The sequence below is a fragment of the Podarcis cretensis genome (genome assembly GCF_951804945.1).
Source record: "Podarcis cretensis genome assembly, chromosome: 14".
Lineage (NCBI taxonomy): Eukaryota > Metazoa > Chordata > Lepidosauria > Squamata > Lacertidae > Podarcis > Podarcis cretensis.
The window spans coordinates 31787303-31810197 of NC_137183.1; the positions used below are offsets into that span (position 1 = coordinate 31787303).

Consider the following 22895-nt stretch of genomic DNA (forward strand, 5'->3'; position numbering starts at 1 on the left):
ACTAGCTGGGAATCATGGGAGTTGTAGTCGAAAGCATGCGTATCCTCGCTAGAACTGATGGAAGCCATAGTCCAGGGTTTCCCAAACTTGGGTCTCTAGCAGTTTTCGGACTACAGTTCCCATCACCCCTGACCACTAGGGATGTTGGGAGTTGTAGTCCAACAACAGCTTGGGAAACCCTGAGCTAGAAGGCAGACTACTGACAGCTGCTTTTTGCCTGTGAGTTTTGTAACCTTAATGGCTGTGTTGTTTTAAAATTGTACTCCCCCCACCCCATATTTTCTGCTGCTGCTGCCTCCCGTCCCCTCCAAAAGAATCTTGACCAATCTTGCTCAGGGAGGGCTAGTCTTTCCTTGGATTGCCTTCAAGGAAGAAGGGTGTAACTGTTCAGAGTGATGCAACCTTCATATCTGGTTAGGCCAGTTCTTGCCCAGGGAGCTGGACTCCAGTTGTGCCACTGAGCAAACAATGACTACTTGTTCTGATTTGTTAAAGGAGCGGGAACTGGTTCCCTTGACCTGGGCAAACCAGCAGGGTGGGGAGGATTCTGCCCGGAGCAGATTCTTTAATAGCAGTCGGATAGACAAATTAAAGATGTGAAGGGGTGTTTTCTTTTTGCATGGAGAGAAAATTATGGAGGCAGCTAGGACTGCTGAATCTCTGAGAATCAGGTTGTTTTTGCAGGGATGCACAGAATTGCAGAGAAGGAAGGGATCCCAAGTGCCATCTAGTCCAGCCCTCTGCAATGGAAGAATCACAGCTAAATTGGCTGCAGGAAGGGCCATAGGAAAGTGGGAGAATAGCTGCCCAGCATGTAGAAGATCCCAGGTTCAAACCCCAGGAAGTCTGTGTGGGGCTGGGAATGTCCTCTGCCTGAAACTCTGGTGGGTTGCTGCCAGATGGTGTAGTCAATTCTGAGTTCGATAGACCAAGAGGTCAGACTCAGTATAAGACAGCTTCCCTTGTTCCTAGATTGGACTTGTCCCGCTTGCCAACCCAGTGTTACAGTTGCCCCCAGGAGAACAGCTGCAAGACGTTTCCTTAACACAGAAGCTGCATTTAGTATTTTCTATTTGCTGGACTGCCATGAAGGACTTCCTGTTAGTATATTTTTGGGAGCTGGCGAGTTAAATGGTTCAGTGTGGACTAGTCACTTGCGAAGATGCAATAGATGGTCTATGCCAGTGGTTCTGAAAAGGGGTGGTTGGATTACTTAGGGAGGGCACTAAGAGGCATGGGGCAGCAGGGTGGGGGTGTTTGTGGGCCTCTCCAAGTGCATTGATCTCTTACTTACAATTGCCCAGGCTAGAACCTAGAGCAAAACACCTTCCCTGCTTGGTATTTAAAGTTTTATTGCTCTTATCGCTTTCAAAGTGTTTACGATTCTGAGTTGTCACAAGTCACAGGACAGCCAAGTATTGGGAATAGCTTTTGATTTTCTTATAAACTAGTTACCATGCATATCTATGGTAGGTGAACGTTTGTGCGTGTTTAATAAGTAGTTATATATTAACATTTTATGCTATGCATTTCCTTATGTTTTTGTTAGGAAAAAGACGTAAAAATTTTGTGTGTGCAATGTCTGGTATCACTGGATCGAGTTGATCTGTTTTGTTGAATTAAACAAAGTAGTTTTAATTGGATTTTGAACCAATGTGCAATTAATTGTTACTGTTTTGAATTTTATCTTATTAGTTTTTAATATTGCTTTTAATGCTGTACCCTGCCCTGGGACATTAGGGTAAAGGGTGGGTAATTAATTTAACAAAAACAACAACAACGTATAAATAAATAAATGTGCCATTTTCCTTAGTGGGTCATGCAATCCATTAGTCAGAATAACGCTTTTTATAGGGTAGGGGGCACTGGGGATGAGTTTACAGAACCATGGTGGCTGTGGCCGAAAAAGGTTTGGGCACCCCGGTCTGTGCTGCCCCTCTAGGTCTTCCCCTTTCTCCATTCATGCCCCAGCTTCCTCTCCTCCTTTCTCCTGCAGTTCATCCTGAAGCATGACAAATACCGCAACCTCCGGGAGGTGGAGCGCTTCCCCAACAGCTTCAACCCCCACGTCCAGGAAACAATGGCCGTCGTGAAGTCTGTGCTGACCCAAGTCCTGAGCAAGCACCCACAGGCCAACTGGGTGCATATTGGGGCAGATGAGGTAAAGGACCTAGATGAAGTGGGGTGGGGGAGGTTACATAAGGCGCACAAGGTCTGTTCCTCAATGATAGAGCCCCATCCTGCATGATAAGTACTTAGCTAACTGAAGTCATTCACAAAACAGTTGTTGATAGCACAGACATCCTGGCATTGGCACCAGAGTCCTTGAACTCTGTTCAAGCCTCTCTCTTGACTTTGAACAAAAGGTAGAATTCATATCTGTTGCTCCGCCTGTTTTGACTCTGGCTCTGCCCTCCACTGGCATGTGGTCCTCAGATGGCTATCCAGAAAGGAATCCACGTGGGTTCAAATATGGCCTCCCGACCACTGCTTTAGGAGCAGAGAATGTTGGTGTTCTCCCTGGTGGCACCAGGCTGGAACGGACTACCTGGGCAGGTGAAGGCCTCTCCTTCTTTGGAGGTTTTTAAACAGAGCTTGAATGGACATCTGTCAGGGATTCTTTAGCAGCATTTCCAGAACAGCAGGGGGTTGGACTAGATGACCCCTGGGGTCCCTTCCGACTCTTATGATTCTAGGATTGCTCCTAGTAAATGGCCCCCTTCCTTGCCAGTGTGCCAAGCAGGCTCTTGACTTGTGTGCCTGTCAGGTTCCTCCTGGTACCAGCCTTGGTCCTGATGTTCGTACCTGGCTCCTCCTGCAACTTCCATTACGACCTGCCCTCCTTTCTGCTTCTGTCCCTCCAGGTCTTCCATCTAGGGGAAGGGATGGACTCCAAGAACTGGATGAGTCGCAACGGCGGCAACATGGGCAAGATGTACCTGAACCACATCCGGGAGGTGGTCAGCTTCATCGCTGGTCAGTGGGGTCTGCATACCCTCCTCTGGGATGATATGCTGCGGAAAGTTGACATGGCAGCCATTCAAGGTCCGTGATGCTTTCAGAGTCTTGTCTGGTTACTCCAGACTTTGCCACCCTGGGCTTCTTTGGAAAGAGGAGCAGGATTTTATTTTATTTTAGCTCTAAAGACTTTTATTTTAGTTCTAAAGCCAGTGTGGTGCAGTGGTTAAGAGCGGTAGTATTGTAATCTGGGGAACCGGGTTCGCGTCCCCGCTCCTCCACGTGCAGCTGCTGGGTGACCTTGGGCCAGTCACACTGCTTTGAAGTCTCTCAGCCCCACTCACCTCACAGAGTGTTTGTTGTGGGGAGGAAGGGAAAGGAGAATGTTAGCCGCTTTGAGACTCCTTAAAGGGAGTGAAAGGTGGGATATCAAATCCAAACTCTTCTTCTTCTTCTTCTATTGCGTAACAGCACAGCAAAGAACCAAGTGGTGACTTGCCATTATAGACCCATAATGGATGCTTAGATATTACCTTGGAACAGAAAAATCTTCTATTTAAAACCTACAACTAGATACACAATGGCTCTTTGTGATGGTGGTTGTTTCTCTAGCAGCGATCAGCTGGGTTGCCTTTATTTCATTTGTTTATTAGCCCAGTTCTAAGTTGTTAATAAAACTTGGCTTATTAAACCGTGGATTAACACCACATATGAATCCTACCCAGCAGCTTAACTATGGTTTGTTTACTGCCAATAAACCTTAGTTTCTTGATGGACGCAAACCTTGGTTTGTTTGAACTGTGGTTTGGCATTATGTGTGAACCATCTAGGCCTTTCTGGACTACAGCTCCCATCAGCTCCAGCCGGCATGACTACTGGTCAAGGATGATGGGAGTTTTGAGTCCTTCAACATTCCTGCAGTAGATGTCTGGGCACAAGGGACTCGGCTTTGGAAATTAGGGCTATGGGTGTGAGGACAGCAGTGAAGAGCAGCAGGACAGAGGGGAGAGAAGGGAGACGGGAAGAGAGAGTGGGCAGAGAGTAGATGTACATATGTCCTGGGGCCACAAAGCTGTGGAAGAAGGAAGTTCATAAGCTGATGTGAAAGAGCCAGCCAAATCTTTGTCTGCAAGGCTCTAGTCCTTAATGTCTTGTTGCTGAGGTTGTTGAATCTAGGGTGGGAGCAGCAGCACCTCCTCTCCTCATTTTGTTTGTCGATTTAAATCTTTTCAGACTCTGGCATTGCCAAACACGCTTCTCCTGTATTGTGGTTTTACGCCCCGGACTTTGATACACAGCAAATAGGTTTGTGAGGGTTATTTGTTCATTTTTATTAAATAAGCTATATCTTGCCTTTCTATTAAAAAAAAAAAGTTTTCATGGCAGCTTACAAATGGAACATTAAAATACAAGAGGGAAAGCAACAAAAGAAACTGGCAAAATTGGCAGATAAATTTAGAATTAAAAGGCCGGGTAAAGAAACCAGGTATTAGACGAACCTTCCCAGGAAGAGAATTTCACAGCCAGGGAGTCACCATCAAAAAGGCCCTCTCCCTGCCACAACCTATCTCACTTCAGATGGTTGGGGGCTGATCTTGGGGAAGGCGATCCCTTCAGGTATGGAAAGATTGGCAGGAAATAAAGGAGTGGAGACACCAGGATGTTTTTGTAGAACATGTACAATTCTTATACATATATATCACACGTGAGAGTCAGCGTGGTGTAGCAGTTAGAGTGTTGGACAATGACCTGGGAGACAAGGGTTCAAATCTCCACATTGCCATGAAGCTCCCTGGGTGACCTTGGGTTAGTCACTAACTGGCCTCACACGATTGTAAAATGGGGAAGTCTGTATGCCGCCATGAGCTCCCAGGAGGAAAAGTGGAATATAAATGTAATGAATAAATATGCAAACACCCTCCCCCCCCAAAAAATAAAAGCCATGGCAGCATGCTAGCAAAAGAACAAAATCAGCTCCCTCAATTAATAGCTCAGCTGGTAGAGCATGAGACTCTTATTCTCAGGCTCTTATTCAAGCCCTACATTGGGCAAAGAATTCCTGCATTGCAAGCGTTTGGAATAGATGACCCTCATGATCGCTTCTAACCCTACAATTCTATGATTTTGTGATCAAGGCTGGGGTGGAGGGAGGTAAGTCTTTCCTTGGCACTGAAAGATGGCACAGCAGACTTGTCCTCTGTGCATCCAGGGCGATCCTTCCTCATCTGTCTTCTCCCCTGTCTCCTAGGAAAATACATTGCCAAGTATGCAGAGTGTGGCTTCAAGACCATCTGGTTCGCCAGTGCCTTCAAGGGCACAACGGGCCCTGCCCAGGCTTGGACACCTTTAAACAACCACCTGCAGAATCACCTGAGGTGGCTGAAGGTCATCCAATCCATGTCGAAGACGCCCTCCATCCGGTTCCAGGGCATCGTCCTCACCGGGTGGCAAAGGCAAGTCCAGAGAGGGAGCTCTGCCATGGTGTGGGAGGGACCTCAGGCCCTCCAGGCATCTGTGTCTGGCCCTCTTGACTCTCCCTGGGCCACACCTTGTCTGTAGGACACAGCCTCTCTCTCACCTGTCTTCCTCCACTGGCCCTCCTTGAGTGCTTTTGCTTTGCTGGAATACATCCTTGAACCCTGATAGGTCAACATTCGCAGCACACATTTAAAGCTCTGTTGGTAAAGCACGAGACTCTTAATCTCAGGGTTGTTGGTTCGAGCCCCACGTTGGGCAAAATATTCCTGCATTGCAGGGGGTTGGACTAGATGACCCTTGTGGTCCCTTCCAGTTATTCAGTTCTGCGATTCTATGATTTTATGATATAACTTCAAACAGCCATGGCTTTCCCCAAAGGATTCTGGGAGCTGTAGTTTGTTAAGGGTGCTGAAAGTTGATGGGAGACCCCTCTAATTCCCCTCGCGGAACTACAATTCCAAGTGGTTTAACAATCAACCCCCCTTCACTAATAACTCTAATCCCCCACACCCAGGGCCTACGTATTGCTATTTAGTGGGGAAGGGAAGGCACTCTGTTCATGTTCAGAGGCAAGTTGTTTATTCCAACAGGGAGCTGCTTCATACTGAGCCAGACCTTCAGGGTTTCTCTTCCAGCCCTACTGGGAGTTTCCAGGTATTGAATCTGGCACCTTCTTATAGAATGGCTTTCTCAGAGAATCATAGAGCTGGAAGGGACTCTATGATTATAATCTAGTCCAACCTCCTGCAAATCTAGTCCTTAGGGGCCCTTAGGGGATCAAACTTGCAACTTCGCCATTGTCAGCACCACCTGCTTGCAAAGCAGTAGCTCTACCACTTCCCTATAGTCCTTCCCTTTAAAATACAGTAGGATTCCAGTCTACATTGTTCTGAATATAGGACTGGCTTAAATAATAACACAGGAAGTTGCCTTATACCAAGTCAGACCCTTGGTCCCTCTACCTTGGTATTGCCTACACTGACTAGCAACAGGTTTCCAGGTGGGGGTCTTTCCCAGCCCTACCTGGAGATGTCAGGGACTCCATCTGGGGCCTTCCGCATGCAAGGCAGGTACTCTACCACTGAACTACAACCCATCTCAGAGAATCCTGAGCTACCAAAGGAATAGAGGCTGTTGTTTCTGTGAGCTTTCTGTGGACTCCCAATGAAATGTGGCACCAGGAGGGTTGTGGTGATAAATAATGGGGGGCTCCCACCCAAAAGGTATCGACTGGCCTCTCTCCTCTTCCTTTGCAGGTATGATCACTATTCAGCTTTGTGTGAGCTCCTGCCTGTGGGGATCCCTTCGCTGGCTGTGTGCCTGCAGACTTTGGTGAATGGTGAGGGGACCTGGCTGGGGAGCTGTGCAGCGGGAGGGGGTGTCTGTAGGAAAGGCAGGACGATGGGTGGAGTATAAGTGTTGCAGTCACATCTCATGTGCATTTAACTTGTGCAATTTCAACTGTGCATGATTGAAGGCAGAATGGCCGAAACTGCACAGATTAAATCTAAGCAACGGGTTGGGTTTATTTGGCTGAGAAAGAGCTTTTCAGCTCTCTCCCTTGCTTGGAACGGGGGGGGGGGGGGGGGCAGGGTTAAGTCCCAGTCAGCATGCCAGCTCTTGCGAGATCTCACAGGGTCATCTGAGTTCCTGCGAGATCTTGCACAAGCATCTCTAGCGTTCCAGAGCCAGTGCACTGAGCGGGCCTTTCCTCCCAAGCAAGGCAGAGAACTTAACAGCTCTTTTTGCATGAGGTCTGCTTGGGGGTAAAGGTAAAGGTAAAGGGACCCCTGACCATTAGGTCCAGTCGTGGCCGACTCTGGGGTTGCGGCGCTCATCTCGCTTTATTGGCCGAGGGAGCCGGCGTCCAGCTTCCAGGTCATGTGGCCAGCATGACTAAGCTGCTTCTGGCGAACCAGAGCAGAGCACGGAAACGCTGTTTACCTTCCCGCTGGAGCGGTACCTGTTTATCTACTTGCACTTTGACGTGCTTTCGAACTGCTAGGTTGGCAGGAGCAGGGACCGAGCAACGGGAGCTCACCCCGTCACAGGGATTCGAACCGCCGACCTTCTGATCAGCAAGTCCTAGGCTCTGTGGTTTAACCCACAGCACCACCCGCGTACCTGGCACAAAAGAGCTTTTAAGCTCTCTGCCTTGCTTGCTAGGCAAGGCTCTGGAAGTATGGGGGTTCTCTCTCTTTCCCCTTACTTATTAGCTGTGTGGGCACCTCCAACGTTTGGGGTATTTGCTATTTTTGTGTATATGCAGAACCCTTGGCACCAAACCCCTGTGTAAGATTTGATTGCAATGTATTAAGTGTTTCTCACTCCTGCCTTTGCCTTTAATCTCAGTGCCAATCAGCTAGTCTTGGACCAGCAGTGGAGCAGCGTAGTCTTCTTTCTTGCCCATAAGTCACAAAGGACTAGCAGCTTAAATTTCCCATTCACATCACCCAGTTTAGAACCCCAAGTTGCTCTGCATGGAAGCACTTGCTTCAATGGAAACTCAGCTGGGCAAAATATCCACTAACACACCCCCTCTCCCGCACCCCAAATTCTCTTGCCACAGGGGGATTTACAGAAGCTACCAAGAAGAAGGTTCTGTCCATGCTTGGCTTCGAGAACATGCAGTTGGAGAAGAGCATATGGTGTGTAGGGGGTTGAATGGGGCAGGGGTGTCACCTGGTGATTGGGTGGGGGCAGTTTTCGAGTGGTTGAGTGGTCATTCTTGTACCAAGCAGTCGCTGGGCTACTTGTGAATAGCCAGTGAAGCTGAATGTTGGAAGAGTCAGGCCAGGTAAAAGGAAGGACTTCTCCACACAGCATGTAGTTAAACTGTGGAACTCACTCCCACAGGAGGCAGTGATGGCTGTTAACCTAGATGGCTTTAAACAGGGGTGGACTTTGGTAATATGGCACTTTGAGCAGGGACCAATTCCCTGCTCAAAAATATTTATTTTCTTATTTCTTCTTTTCACAATAATGTATTTTGGTACAGTTGCTTTTAAAATGGATGTTTTTGGGAGGTACCCATATACAGTAAATATAGGTCTTACTATTCATCATCATCATCATCATCATCATCATCATCATTTCCTAAATCTGGCACAGCTTTAAAAGAGGATGTGACGAATTGGCACTGGCTAGCTAATTGCTTTATGGCCCCAATTAGCCCCAGTATAATGCGGTCCGGCACACTTCTTAGCCAAGCTGCGCAGACCTTCTGCTCTCCGGTTTCGCCTTGCAGAGTAAAAACACAGCGGAACAAAAACCGTTGCAGTCTGCTTCAGATCCAAACACACCAAGCACCTGTGTGTCCAAATTCATCAGTTCTTTATTGCAGCAAATATTTACAGCTCAGCATTTCTCAGATTCTCCTGGACTGCTAGCATTCATGGCGTCCGTCTCCCTCAGGGACCAAGAGAGAACAACAAGTAGAGCTCCTCCCTCCTTCCAAACGTCAGAATGGGAGGCACAACTCAGAACAAATTAACCCAGTAAGTTCTGAATCCCAACACCCCCTCTTGCCGAGTATTCTGACAAGACCTGTGGATGTACCTTTGCAGACCTCTGTGAGATCAATCCCTTCCCCAATGCCTTGCGCCCTCTCCTGGCGTTCCTGTCAGGCATCTGTGGAACATCCTCACAACTCTCAGATTCGCACTGTGCGAAACTTACCCACGCACCTGTGGCCTGATACCTCTCAGGTGGAATTCCCTTCGTTGTGCGACTTGACCGCCTGGGCACAAACTCAGGCACTGCCTCTGACTCACTGTGGTCAGCAGGTGTGTCCTCTGCATCCCGGGATTCCCCCTCTGACTTAACGCGTCTTCGAATCCTTTGCATTACCCTCACAGGAGAACTAGGCTCACTCTTGGGCTCTCTTTTTACAACTTGCGGAGATGCCCCATCCTGCTCCTGACTTTGGTCAGTGAGCTGATCGTCATCAGCAGACTCAGCCCCTGGCTCTCCTTCCTCCTCATCAGAACCTTCCTGCTCTGAATCAGAAAGACACTCTGAAAGAATATCATGTCTGGCAGGAGTCTTTGACTTTTCATCCTGCTTATAGAACTCAGCGTGTTTACTGATCAACAGCTTACTCTGATCACCTGACGGGTACGCAAACCTCCATGCACGAGCCGTTGGCTCATACCCACAGAAGATCATTTTCTGGAACTTGGGTTCACCTGGCCCTCGCAAAGCTTCAGGCACCGGCACCGAGGCCGTTAATCCAAACGCACGGAGGAAGTGAACCTGAGGCTTCCTCCCGTGAAGCATGAAAAACGGTGTGTCTCCTACCACTGAATTGTAGGACCGATTCCAGGTGAAGCTCACATATTTAACAGATTCCATCCAAAACCTTGAAGATAACCCAGAATCTGACAGCATCACCTGTGCAGCCTTAACCAGAGCCTCACTTCTTAGCTCTGCCACCCCCCTCTGTTGAGGAGAAGTCACTGTGTGACTTATCCCTTTCTTGTGAAAGAACTTCTGCAAAGCAGACCCAGTAAACTGTGCGCCTCTGTCACTAGCGATTGCCCACACTCTCGTGGAGAACCTTAGTTCCACCTCCTCAATCCAACGTCTAATCAGCTGTGCTGCATCTTCCTTGGATTTGAGACCATGAGCCCAGGTGTTCTGCGAAAAATCATCCTGCAGCGTCAGCAGAAACCTGGCCCCTCCCAAACTTGGTTCCTTCATGGGACCCAACAGATCTATGTGCACAAGATCAAAAGGTTTTGTGGTTACCCTCTCCACCCTGGGGTAACTGCACCCTCTTACCTTTGCCTGTCTGCAAGCCTGACAATCTAGGACTCTTGCACATTCCTCAATTCTACAGCCTTCGCTAACCTCAGGTAGCACCTGTAGTTCTTCAAGACAAGCATGAGCTGTCTTCTTATGCCACGCACAAGAACATGAAACATGAGTGGGAACTGTAGCACGCAGGGCTTGTGCTTTCTCAACCTTCCCCTCACCCTCCAGAGACGTTTTAAGAATGAAGAGATCATTCTGCCCCTTTGCAACTCTAACCAGTTGCTTCCCTCCTTTGGAGATTGTACAAAAATCGTGTTCAAAGCAAACCTTAAACCCCTTTTTCAACAAATAAGGCACAGATAAAATACAGTGTTGCACTCCTGGCACAATGCAAACTTCCATCTGCTCCTGCAAAACAGAAAAAAAGACATTTGCAACATTATTCACATTTTTCTTTTCCCCATTTGCAAACTGAACAGTTTTCCCAGCCGGAATTGCCTTGCAATTCCACATCTCGACTGCAGGGGTCTCTGGAATCAGGTTTCGGTTAGCTCCTGAGTCGATTAGAAAGCGAAAGTCAGTGCCTCTCTCAGAGCTGTCCTCAAACAACGCCATACTGGCAACAAACGTCCCGCTGCCCCCTCTCTTTGGGCTTCTGCAGCTGTTCTCTCTGGTTGTCTTGGCAACCAACTCCCCCTTGCTCAGGACCTTGCCAGCTTCCGTAGAAGTAGCCTCCTCCGTTGCCTTGGAGACCGAACTGGCCTCTGCGTTCCCACACGACTCTTTAGGCCTTATCTTCACTTTGTCCAGGTGGCCGACCTTGAAGCGTCTAGCTCTCCTCAGCCTTCCAGACTTTGGCTGACGACAAACCCCAGTGGAAAAATACTGCCCAGGGCTCCTTTCAGCTGGCCTGGCCCCCCTTCTTCCGGAAGAGCCCTCTGTGCCAGCCCTGCCCTCGCTGAAACTGTGTTTCACTTCAGCACTCACAGTGGAAAACTTTTGAAACTTGCCTTTGGAATTCTCAGCCCCCCCGACTTGCACCTCAGGGACTGGGGCTACAGCCATTTCCAGGCTCTTCATGACTTCTCCAGGGCCCTGGTCTCCTGCTGAAGTTTCACACAAACTTCTCAGCACCTCCCAGGCAGCCCTTGCTGACTTTACGCCCTCCAAACTTGGCAAGAGTGATGCATGTACACATGCTTTCAGCATAGCAAGCTCTCTTTGCATTCTCTGCTGGCTATCTTCAGGCAACGCAGCCTCAAAGCCTGCAATGTCTGTCCCTTCAGGACCTGGATTCAGGGGAAGTGGCTCTTTCTGGCTTACATCCCAAAGCCCAGTAACCAGAAACCAACCCCTTACTCTTCTGGACCAGGTTGCCCAACTTCTTAAAGTGAGCTTTTCAAGCGGAACGTCCTCAAGGACCTGGCTGTCTGCCATTCTCTCCTCTTTCCCGGGGCCCCAGCTGCTACTCACGTATCACCAGTCAGCTCTCCGGCACCCGATTTTTCAGCTGCTCTCAGCTCTCAGCTCTCAGCAACTCTTGCCTCTCAGCAGCAGGCAAAACACAGAACGCAGACCTCCGCTCCGCTTCGGTAGCGTCTTTCCAGCTGTTCAAGCTGACTTCAAAGTAGACTTCAAAGCACCGGCAGACTTTCAGCAACAGTTTTATAAGCGGTAATTAGGTCCTCCATAACCTGTGACGAATTGGCACTGGCTAGCTAATTGCTTTATGGCCCCAATTAGCCCCAGTATAATGCGGTCCGGCACACTTCTTAGCCAAGCTGCGCAGACCTTCTGCTCTCCGGTTTCGCCTTGCAGAGTAAAAACACAGCGGAACAAAAACCGTTGCAGTCTGCTTCAGATCCAAACACACCAAGCACCTGTGTGTCCAAATTCATCAGTTCTTTATTGCAGCAAATATTTACAGCTCAGCATTTCTCAGATTCTCCTGGACTGCTAGCATTCATGGCGTCCGTCTCCCTCAGAGACCAAGAGAGAACAACAAGTAGAGCTCCTCCCTCCTTCCAAACGTCAGAATGGGAGGCACAACTCAGAACAAATTAACCCAGTAAGTTCTGAATCCCAACAGAGGATTGTACAAATTCATGCAGGCAGAGACTATTAACGGCTAGCAGCCAAGATTGCTATACTCTGCCTCCACATTTGAAGGCAGCAATGCTTATGAATACCATTTGCTGGAAACCAGAGGAGGGGAGAATGCTCCTGTGCTTGAATCCTGCTTGCTGGTTTCCCACTGAAGCATCTGGTTGGCCACGATGAGAACAGGATGTTGGACTGGATGGGCCACTGGTTTGCTCCAGCAGGCTCTTCTAGTGTTCTTAGGTGAGCAAGTGTGTACAGATTTAGCTGGGGGCAAGCTGGCAGCCATTTGTACACATCTAACTCAGCACCTGTGGTGCTTCAACATTTCTCTCCCCCCCCCCTTCCTGTGTTTTTCATTAGTGATGGCAATGGGGCATTTCCAGGTTCTGATATCTACCGTATGGTGGAACAGGTCACGGGGCAGCTAAGAGACTCCGTTATCAAAGTCCTGGAAGAAGAGAGGTAAGGAGATCTGGAATGGTGGCAGGGAGGCTCTGCAGCCATGTATGTGTGCATGTCAGGATGAAACCAAGGTTCCTTCCACCGCCATAAAATAATAAATAAATCTAAATGTGTCTATTTAACAAAATCTACATGCCCCTTGATTATAATAAAGCTTCAAAATAGCTTACATAAAAGAAAGCATTAAAATAATCAACAAATGACAGTCTAAAAAGCAGGTATTTAAAAACCATTGCAACCAACAACAAGCAACAATAATCTAAAAATGGATTAAGACACATGTAACTTTTGCCAGGATCGCTTTGCTTAAACAAAGAAAATAATGTTTAAGTAGGTGGTGGAAAGCACATGTAAAGCATAGGACTTTCCCCCAAAGAATCCTGGGAACTGTACTTTACCCCTCACAGCACCCTTATCAAACTACAGTTCCCAAGATTCATTGGAAGAAAGCAAGCACTTTAAATGTACAGGGAGGCTGTGATGCAAGGCAGCTTTTCCCTTAAATTTGCCCACCCCCAAAGGGTGCTGGTCTAAATGGAAAGTGTGGGTGGGTGGGGGGTAGCAGCGCCTGTGTTGCAAGTAGTTTGGGGACAGAAAACCTTTTGGGATGACACGATATAGTATTCCTTACCTCCACAAACGACCTTTTCGGAATTGTCCCATAGCCAACCTGTGTTCTATCCCACCTTACAAATGAGCATAGCTGTCAAGCATCCTTTATTTGGTGGGACAGTCTTATTCCCAGCGCCATGTCCTGCTGCTGTCCCTTATTGATGATGTCCCTTAAATAAGCTACTGAAGGTAATGGGCCCCTTTCTATGTCCAGCTGTCCTTTGTCAACAACAAATTGTTGCTTTTTTTGTGTTGAATATATGGTAATATATGGTAATTTATGGACCTAAAAGGTATCTAAAGGCATTTGCACGCAACAAAATATGTATTTTATCAAAGTAATTGTTGATCCCTTATTTTGGCTGCTGATCCCTTATTTTCGAGGCTGCTGGTCCCTTATTTTCAAACCTGTAAGTTGATAGCTATGCAAACGAGGTGGATGTTCATTGGTGCTCCCGAGTTGACAACAAAAACTAGGAAATCTGTCTGCTGTCCAGGATTCTTGTTTACTCAAGCAGGATGCGGAGGGAGCTGACAGCAGGAGAAGGTGGTTGGAAAATGGGGAGAACGGAAGAACACAACATTTGCTCAAAATCACAGCAGTGTGTGCTCATGGGGGATAAAGCTATCCGTGGCTACTAGCCACAATGGCTGTTTTCTACCTCCACTAGTGGAGACAGGATGCTTCACGATACCAGGTACCAGGAATTGCAGGAGGGGAAAGGGCTGCTGTGCTCAGGACTTTCTTGTGGGTTTCCCCAAAGAGGCATCTCATTGGCCTCTGGGGCTAAATGAGCTGGCACTTCATCCAGCAAGACTATTCTTAACATTTTTATTTTTTTAAAGTAATTTTTATTAGTTTTCAAATTACTATGGAAACACAGAGACAAGTAAACAAGAACAAAAAATCCATAGTAACTCCAGCTAAAGGCAGGGCATTCGAAACCTAAACATGTTAAATAATAACACCCAGTCTAAAATAACGGCAGCCATATTTCTTTAGACAGCGTCAGGAGAGAAACCTGTAACCCTGAAACTTACCGTAACTAAATAAAATAAAATCCCACCATATGGAATAGAAGTGATCAGGATCTCCCCGTCCCTTAGAGACCCAGAACATATGTGGCATTTCTTCTGCAATAACTAAATTCAAGATATTTTTGTACTCTTAATGATATAGTCAGGTTTTAAAAATGATTTCCACTGTTGTGCTGTAGAGTTCCTGGCAGCTGCCAGCACCCATGTCAAAAGATCCTTTTGGCAAAATGTCTTCGTAGTTTGTATATTTTGTTAGGGATAAATGGAGGGAAATTTGAATGTGTGTTTAAATAAACTTTTATATCTCCTGATAAGTTCCATTGTGGAATGAAGCAACCTTGTGGGTATTCACACCATAAATTGGGGGGGGGGGGGGAGTCCCTTTGTTCCCACGACCTCTCCAACAATTCTGTGATGTATTAGAAGAAATATGGGAACGTTGAACAGGCATCTTACATTCTTAACTGTTTTTAGCTTTAATTTTAAGGCTCACCCTAATTAATTACTTTCCCTTATGGCTGCTGCATACCTGCATGGTCTCTTAAATAAAACGAGCTGCAGATAAGGAAAGTAATAGTCCCACTCTATTCTGCCTTGGTCAGACCCCACCTGGAGTGCTGTGTCCAGTTCTGGGCACCACAGTTTAAGAAGGATATTGACAAGCAGGAACTGTGTGCAGAGCAGGGCGACCGAGATGCTCAAGGATCTGGAAACCAAGCCTTGTTTATGTGGAACAGTTGAGGGAATTGGGGATGTTTTGCCTGGAGGAGAGAAGACCGAGAGATGATATCACAGCCATCTTCAGATATCTAAAGGCTGTCCATGGAAGATGGAGCATTGACTCCCAGTATGTTTCCGAGCACAATTCAAAGTGTTGGTGCTGACCTTTAAAGCCCTAAACAGCCTCGGTCCAGTATACCTGAAGGAGCGTCTCCACCCCCATCGTTCTGCCCGGACACTGAGGTCTAGCGCCGAGGGCCTTCTGGCGGTTCCCTCACTGCGAGAAGCCAAGTTACAGGGAACCAGGCAGAGGGCCTTCTTAGTAGAGGCACCCGCCCTGTGGAACGTCCTCCCATCAGATGTCAAAGAGAAGAACAACTACCAGACTTTTAGAAGACATCTGAAGGCAGCCGTCTTTAGAGAAGCTTTTAATGTTTAACACATTACTGTATTTTAATACTTTGTTGGAAGCCACCCAGAGTGGCTGGGGAAACCCAGCCAGATGGGCGGGGTATAAATAATAAATTATTAATATTATAAGCTTGCTTTCTGCTGCTCTGGAGGGTAGGACCTGAACCAGTGGATTTAAATGGCAAGAAAGGAGATTCCAACTAAACAATAGGAAGAGCTTTTTGACTGTAAGAGCTGTTTTGACAGTGGTTGGATGGTCATCTGTCAGGGATTCTGGAGCTAGGAGTCCTGCATTGCAAGGAGTTGGACTAGATGCCCCTTGAGGTCCCTTCCAACTATGCAGTTCTATAATTCTATGATTTAATCCTTTGGATGCGATTTTAGGGTGTGTGGGACACAGCAGGAGCTGTGGGATATCCTGCTGGGTTGAGGGAAGAGAGGAAGCAGAGCCTGTGTTACCCAGAGCTCCTGTTCTAAATATAAAAGGAAGCAAACAAACCTTTAAAACAATCAGTTAGCTTCCTTTCCTGGAACAAGCTGTCTCAGCCTTCACACACTGCTGTTTGCTTTGCTTTTTAAGTTGTACCTATTTATACATATCGATAGCACAATTACAATGTAATAACATTCTAGTTTTGAAACTGACAATTAAAAGTCCGAACTGGCAGTCCGATCCCCGGGAATGTTTATATGGAAGGCAGGCTGAGAGCCTTCTTGCCCTGGAGTGCAGGCCTTCTTTAGACATTGGCCAGAATCAACAGAAGATGATCTGAAACTGTTTTGCTAGCCTTCCATGCAGCGAACAACAGGGAATTTTAAGTTGAGCCACTAAGCTGCAGGAAAAGCTGGGCAACAAAGATCAGGATAGAGGTTCAGGGAAGAGTTGCAAATCAAGCATCCCCAAAGGTGAGAAGAGGGTAGCAGTGCAGCTTTCAGGTTCAAAGATGCAAAGCTTCAGACTCAACCTCCTTTAGAATATAGGTCAGCAAAGCAAACTGGATAATGCAACTTGCTAAGATAAATGGATAGACATTGTTTTGGGAGCTGTACAATTGCGCTTCTGTGGAATAGCGCAACTAACGCATGTGTGCAGACTCCAAGCCAGTAGCCACACACACACAAGGAGGGTGCTAAAATGGTGAGAAGCACCTGTCAAGAGAGGGGTGTGTGTGTCAAAAGGGGGGAGTGTTGCAACACTGTGTTTCACCCTCTTTGTGAGCAGAACATAGAGAGATGTAAAGGTAAAGGGACCCCTGACCATTAGGTCCAGTCGTGGCCGACTCTGGGGTTGCGGCGCTCATCTCGCTTTATTGGCCGAGGGAGCTGGTGTACAGCTTCCGGGTCATGTGGCCAGCATGACTAAGCCGCTTCTGGCAAACGACAGCAGTGCACGGAAACGCCGTTTACCTTCCCGCTGGAGCAGTACCTATTTATCTACTTGCACTTTGACGTGCTTTCGAACTGCTAGGTTGGCAGGAGCAGGGACTGAGCAATGGGAGCTCACCCCGTTGTGGGGATTCGAACCTCCACCCTTCTGATCGGCAAGTCCTAGGCTCTGTGGTTTAACCCTTAGCGCCACCCAGGTCCCTAGAGAGATGGTGATGTATACTCTTAAGTGCAGACCAGGGTGGTCCAATGTGTGTCTCAAGGGCTGCATGTGGCCCTTGAAGCCTTTTTGTTGGCCCTCAGCAACATCTGACCACCACCCCAACCCTCATGATGCCTTCCCAAAGCTGGTAGGTGAGGCACATTCCCAAAGCCTAGTTAGTGTTTTCCCAGATTTGGTGGGGAAAACTTTAGGATGTTGCCAGAGCTTCGTGCCTCCTTCCCAAAGCCCAGCATCTTGAAAACCTTTGGGAAGGCAGTACAAAGACTGAGTGTGTGTGTCAAATTTTGGCCTTGGTCCCCCCCCCCCTTTGCTGAGCCCTTTGTCTGGAAGCACCTCAATAGCCATGTGGACCCACTGTTTTAATTCTGCTTCCAGGGACTGCAGAAAATTAGACAAGGAAACTGTCTTAGTCTGACCAATTGGTCAGTCCAGCTCAGTACCATTAGCAGTTGCTCTGCCGCTAAGCTGTGGCACTTTCCCTGTTTTGCTTTTAGCCTTAATGCATCAGCAACCCACATTTCTCACCCACAGAATAATTAGTGTTAGGTAAAGACACCCACCATCTTGAAAACACTCCCCTCCTCATATGGGGATAAACTGAATTGGACAGGTAAAAAGGGAATTTTGGCTGCTGTTTAAAAGATGCATTTTTACATTGTCCCCCACTATTGATGCTGCTGAGTCAGGAGTCACGGAAATTTCATTGCCTGAGTCATAGAATCATACAGTTGGACGGGACCTTGAGGATAATCTAGTCCAACTCCCTGCAACGTTGGAATATGCAGCTGTTCCTTATGGGGATCGAAACTACAGCTTTGGCATTATTGGCACCACTCTCTAGCCAACTGAGCTATCGTAGCTTTGAGTGTTTTGATGCAATTGCCTGGTCTGTCTTCGTTTGGCTGCTTAATGGGGTTTCTCTTTCTTTCTTCTCTCCCTGTGCACGGCAGCTCTGTCAAGGGATGGTTCAGTCCTTACCATCGGAAGCACCAGTTTGGAAACCCTCGTAACCTGGAGAGCTTCGGTAGCAAAGTTCTCAAGTGAGTGAGCACACACACACCCCGCAAGTGATTGAGCGGTGGGGTGGAAAGGCAAGGGGGTGGGGGCTCAGTCCTCTATTTATTTATTTATTTATTTATTTATTTATTTACTTACTTACTGCATTTATATCCTCCCTTTTCCTCTGAGAGCTCAAGGTGGCATATGTGCTTTCCCTGCCTCCCCATTTTAGTCCTCACAACAAACCTGTGAGGTAGGTTAGGCTGAGAGTGAGTGACAGTCCCGAGGTCACTTAGTAAGCCTCATGGCTGAGTGTAGATTTGAACCCTGGTCTCTTCCAGGTCCTAGTCCAACACTGTGTAGCCACCACACTATATATACCGAGACCTCTCTTGACTATCACAGTTTCTCTCAGTTTCTCATTTATCTATGTCCGGTTTCCACATCAGTTCACAAATTCTTTTTCTTTTAATGTCCCCATGAAAATCCACCAGTGTTTCAGTGCAAATTTCATCTAAAATGCACTTAATACATTTCGGTATGTTATTTTCAGTAATGATATGCCTTTTTATGCAGACTTTACCCTAGTTAGTACATGCACATTTTTGTACATGTTACTTGACTTTTGTACATGTTACTTGACATTGCTAAATTCAGAGAAGCAAACATTGCATAGGATGGTCATGCTTCTGTCTGCGTATAGTTACAGAAAGTGAGAATTAGGAAGAGTCATCTTTCTATGTGAACTGAGTCAAATTCCTTTGCCATTCCTAACTATTGAGTACCAGCTGGGGAAGTTGTGTGTGTTTTATGAGTACATGGTCATTTGCCATTGCAAACAGACAGGAAGGGACATTGCATTCTAGGTCAGCCTTTGCCAACCTGGTGCCCTCCAAATGTCTTTGACTACAACTCCCATCAGCCCCAAGTGGTGCAGATGGTTTGGATGCTGGTCCAAATCTTCGAGAGGGCAGATGTTTTGCAAAAGGTTGTTTTTTTGCAGCTGAACTTCGTAATTTTTCACAATAATCTTTATATAGAGGATGCTAGATAATGCACTGAGCATTGTCTTCTGTAGCCATTTTACATAAAACACACATAAATGCTGCTCCAAAGGTAGTTTCTTACCATGGCCATTAAGGCTGGGCAATAGGTTTTCAACTTTGTGATATATCACCAGCTAAATATCACAATATATTGATATATAACAATGTCTGAAATAAGAATGGAACTATGTAGAAGCATTGGCTGGCTTCACGGTCTTTCCCAGATTGTGATTTTTGTACAGCACACACATACATCATGATTCACTATATATTGCCAGGATATATATATCTCTCACCCAACCCTAGTGGCTATCCAGAAAGGCAGAAGGAAGAGCACTAAGCCTTAACTCTGTAAAAGCAATGCTACCCAGAGCCAAAGCAATCAATTCTGAATTGCTTTTTGATGATCTGTATTAATACAGGGATATAGCCTAGAAAGTCTCAAGCAATGGAGAGTTAACGTAACAGTCAAAGAAACTCTCTCATACACAGATGCCTGCCATTTAGACACTGAGTGGACTGAACATGTGAAGATGACCCATTTGCCCATCTAGCTCAGCCCTCTCCTTTGTCTGGGGGGCAGCAGCATCTATCCATGACGTCTGGGGAGGGGATACCTCCCCATCCACACTCTTCCTGGTATTGGAAATCCTTAACTGGAGAGGCCAGCTGGGAGTTGAACCCGGTGCCCTTCCCTTGCCAAGCCTTTGAGCGTTGTGCCGCATGTTCCGGGGGGGGGGGGCATTCCACGCCACCGTCCTTCCTTCCTGACTCTCTTGGGCTCTTTCCCCCCACCTCAGAGTCCACGAGGACTGGGAGAGCTTCATCCAGAGCTTCCGCTCCCGCATGGAGAGCATCTACTTCCCAGACACGGTGGAGGAATGGATGGAGGAGAACGTCAACCCCTACCTGGACCGGTTGCGCGAGTTTGTCCGGGACTTCAGGGAAGTCATCCGCCTTAACGCCCGGCCCAAGACCCTGTAGCAGGGCGCCCCCACCCCATCGCCAGCCCAGAAGTGGGTGTCCAATTCAGTTGCTCCACTGTTGTGTTGTCTTTTAAATTGGAAGGAGTGTGCAGGCCAGAGGAGAGGGGTCTTGTGCCTTGCCCTTCGGCCATCAAAGCAGAGGCTCAGTGGGCAGAGTTTGGAGGCTCTTTACAGCCAGTCTCCACCAGGCTTCCTTCTCCCACCCCCTTGGAAGATGGAATTAGGGCTGAGCCAAAACACCCCAGCCCCCCACCCCTCTGGGAAAAGCAGTGGGAGCAGCTGCTTCCCCATTTCCCCCCTCTTCTTTTTAGTTTTCACTGCTGTAAGTGGTGGACAGTGATGTGGTCTCCCCTCCCTATGCAAAACGACACTTTCCTTCTTCTTTTTAATTCCTGCTGCTTTAAGTTCTGCCAGAGGCCCGGTGGCTGCTGTTTTACACCACACTGCCCCCCTTCCCCTGGGAATGTCACTATGCCATGTCATGACATCTCAATCTCAGGGGGTACGTGCTAGGGGTTGGCAGTAGGCTGGTGGCCGCTTGCTCAACAGCCCCTGCCTCACTTTCTTTTCCTTCCTTTTAAATGCTCGCTTAGCCATCCTTCCACCTTAAGCTCTCCTCCCTCCTAGAATGACTAACCCCCTGCAATGCTGCCCCATGGTAATCACCAGATCTTTGATAGCCAACTGTAGTGGTGCCCTTCAGATGTGGTTGGACTCTCTCCATAAGTCCCAGGGGTTGAGGATGGAGGGATTTGGAGTCTTCAACGACATCCTGATGCCTCCATATTGGCTGCCATATTTGCATCAGGAATTCTTCATCCAACTTGCAAATCTCCTATTTCCATTGCGGGGGACGTGGAATCAAAAGGAAGCATTTGGAGCAGCTCTAACCAGGATAGTGGAGTTCTTTCTCCTGGGGGAGTGGGTGACATTGGGGGGAAAACTTTACCAAAATGCCTGTTTGAAGAGGCAGTCCTGAAGGGGGGGAGGTGAGCCGAAGCATCAGTCATCCTTCATATGTCCCCTCCCCCAAGTCTGCCGATGTGGCTTCTTCTCCTTCCATTGATCCCTTCAGCCTCATGGTTGACTTCACACTGGTAGTATGGTGCAGTAGTGAGAGTAGGCAGGTTAGGCTTGGAGGTATCAGTTGCCAACATCTAGCCTAAATAACACAATCCCAAGTCAGCAAAAGTTAGGAACATCATCATTAGCTGTGAACTCCCTTCCTCTCTATCTCTCTTTCTTTCTCTGTCTGCATGAGAGGAAATCCCTCTGTTTACCAGAACAGCTGTTATTGGGGTGGATCCTTAGCCCCATATAGAACAGAGCTGTTAAGATCAATGGGATTTGAGTTATCACCAGCTTGAATGATTTCAGTGGGCCAGCTCTAAGTATGGCTAAGCCACGGCCCAACCTTTTGCAAAGAGTCCCTGCAGAAACTCATCCCTTCGCCTTCACGGCCTCTAAGGCAGACTCTCCCAACCTGATGTTGTTGGACCACAACCTCCCTAACCTTCTGGCTGGGGCTGGTGGGATTCGTAGTTCAAAACATCTGGAGCTCCCCAGATTGGAAGGAAGATGTGCTAGAGGGGCGGGAAGGAGTCTTGCCTACTTTTGCAGCCAAAAGGAAACATTGGAGGTTCTCTGGTGGGTCTGTGAAAAGACCTGACCTGTTGCAGGCAGGAAACCTTTCTTTCTGGGCCCCCCCAAGTGAGCCTCGATGCCATTGCATCCCTGCATCCTTTGCTAGTCATGGCCAGGCAGCAGAGCTTCCGAACAGGCCGCTTTGGAACAAAGCAAGCCGGCTTGGGTTTCATATGAATGTGGCTTTTAAAAAATGCCCGGCTCTTGGCCTGGTTCCAGGTTCTCAGCGCAATAGAATGAACAGCCCAAAGCTGCCTGTTTTTTAATCTGAAATGCTGGTGGGTCTTTGGCACCTGCTCGTCTTGGACCAGTTGTGATGGATGCATCTTGAACGCCCCCTGCTGTTGCTCTGGAGCCTCCCTGGGGTTGAGTTTGTTTTGATTTGAAGATTTCTGAAAAGTTCTATTACCCCCCTTCTTCCTTCCTCCTTCCATTCAGAGGCAGAGAATCAGCTGGTGAAACTTCCTTGTTCCTAGAATATCTGAAAATCAGCCCCTCTCCTTTTGTGCTTTCTGCCTGATGCTTCTTCTGCCTCTCTATCAATTCCACCTGCTTTGATCACTCACCCTGTTTGGGCTGCTCGCCTCACTCATTTCTCCTAAATTCATGTCTCAGGCTGCCTTCTGGATAAAAGGTCCCAATTTCTCTCCCCCTGCTGTGGATTCTGTTGCTCTGGTATTGCTCCAGTGACTGACAGGTGTTGCCCCTCCCAGAAGGCGTGATCTTGGTCACTGGTGGATCTGGTTTGGTTGGGGATCTCCAAGTTGCATTGCTGTTTGGGTTTTTTTTTTTGTACAGAACAGATTGCTTCTGTAATGTGGATGACGAAGACGATGGTAATAATAAAGTATTTTTTTAAAGAAGTGGTCCTCTGTATGCCAGTGTTTGTGCTAAATAGACATGGGGGCTGATTTTGGGATATCTTTTCAAGGTTCCTATTCTGATGTTGGCTAGAAAAAATGACATTAAAGAAAATGTTTTTATTTTATATAAGATTATTTATATACTGCTTTTGTGGGGATCTTGTTTGTTCACCTATTTATTTAAACATGACCATGTCCAAAAATACGACTG

The 22895-nt window shown here is 47.5% G+C and overlaps 1 protein-coding gene across 6 annotated transcripts in view; it reads left to right on the plus strand.

The window, feature by feature from the left end:
• LOC307202639 (hexosaminidase D-like) overlaps positions 1-22684 on the plus strand; it is a 42840-nt gene extending 20156 nt beyond the window's left edge. For 4 of the 6 annotated variants that reach the window (XM_079952790.1, XM_079952791.1, XM_079952792.1 and 1 more), the window contains 9 exons: positions 1997-2161; positions 2865-3045; positions 4192-4263; positions 5207-5411; positions 6693-6775; positions 8006-8084; positions 12655-12756; positions 18097-18186; positions 19992-22684. In XM_079952790.1, coding sequence (XP_079808916.1) covers positions 1997-2161; positions 2865-3045; positions 4192-4263; positions 5207-5411; positions 6693-6775; positions 8006-8084; positions 12655-12756; positions 18097-18186; positions 19992-20175 — 1161 coding nt within the window. In that variant the 3' untranslated portion in view covers positions 20176-22684. The remainder of the gene's footprint in view (positions 1-1996; positions 2162-2864; positions 3046-4191; positions 4264-5206; positions 5412-6692; positions 6776-8005; positions 8085-12654; positions 12757-18096; positions 18187-19991) is intronic. The other 2 variants (XM_079952789.1, XR_013832958.1) reach the window with 2 other exon arrangements.
• Positions 22685-22895: the final 211 nt, after the last annotated feature.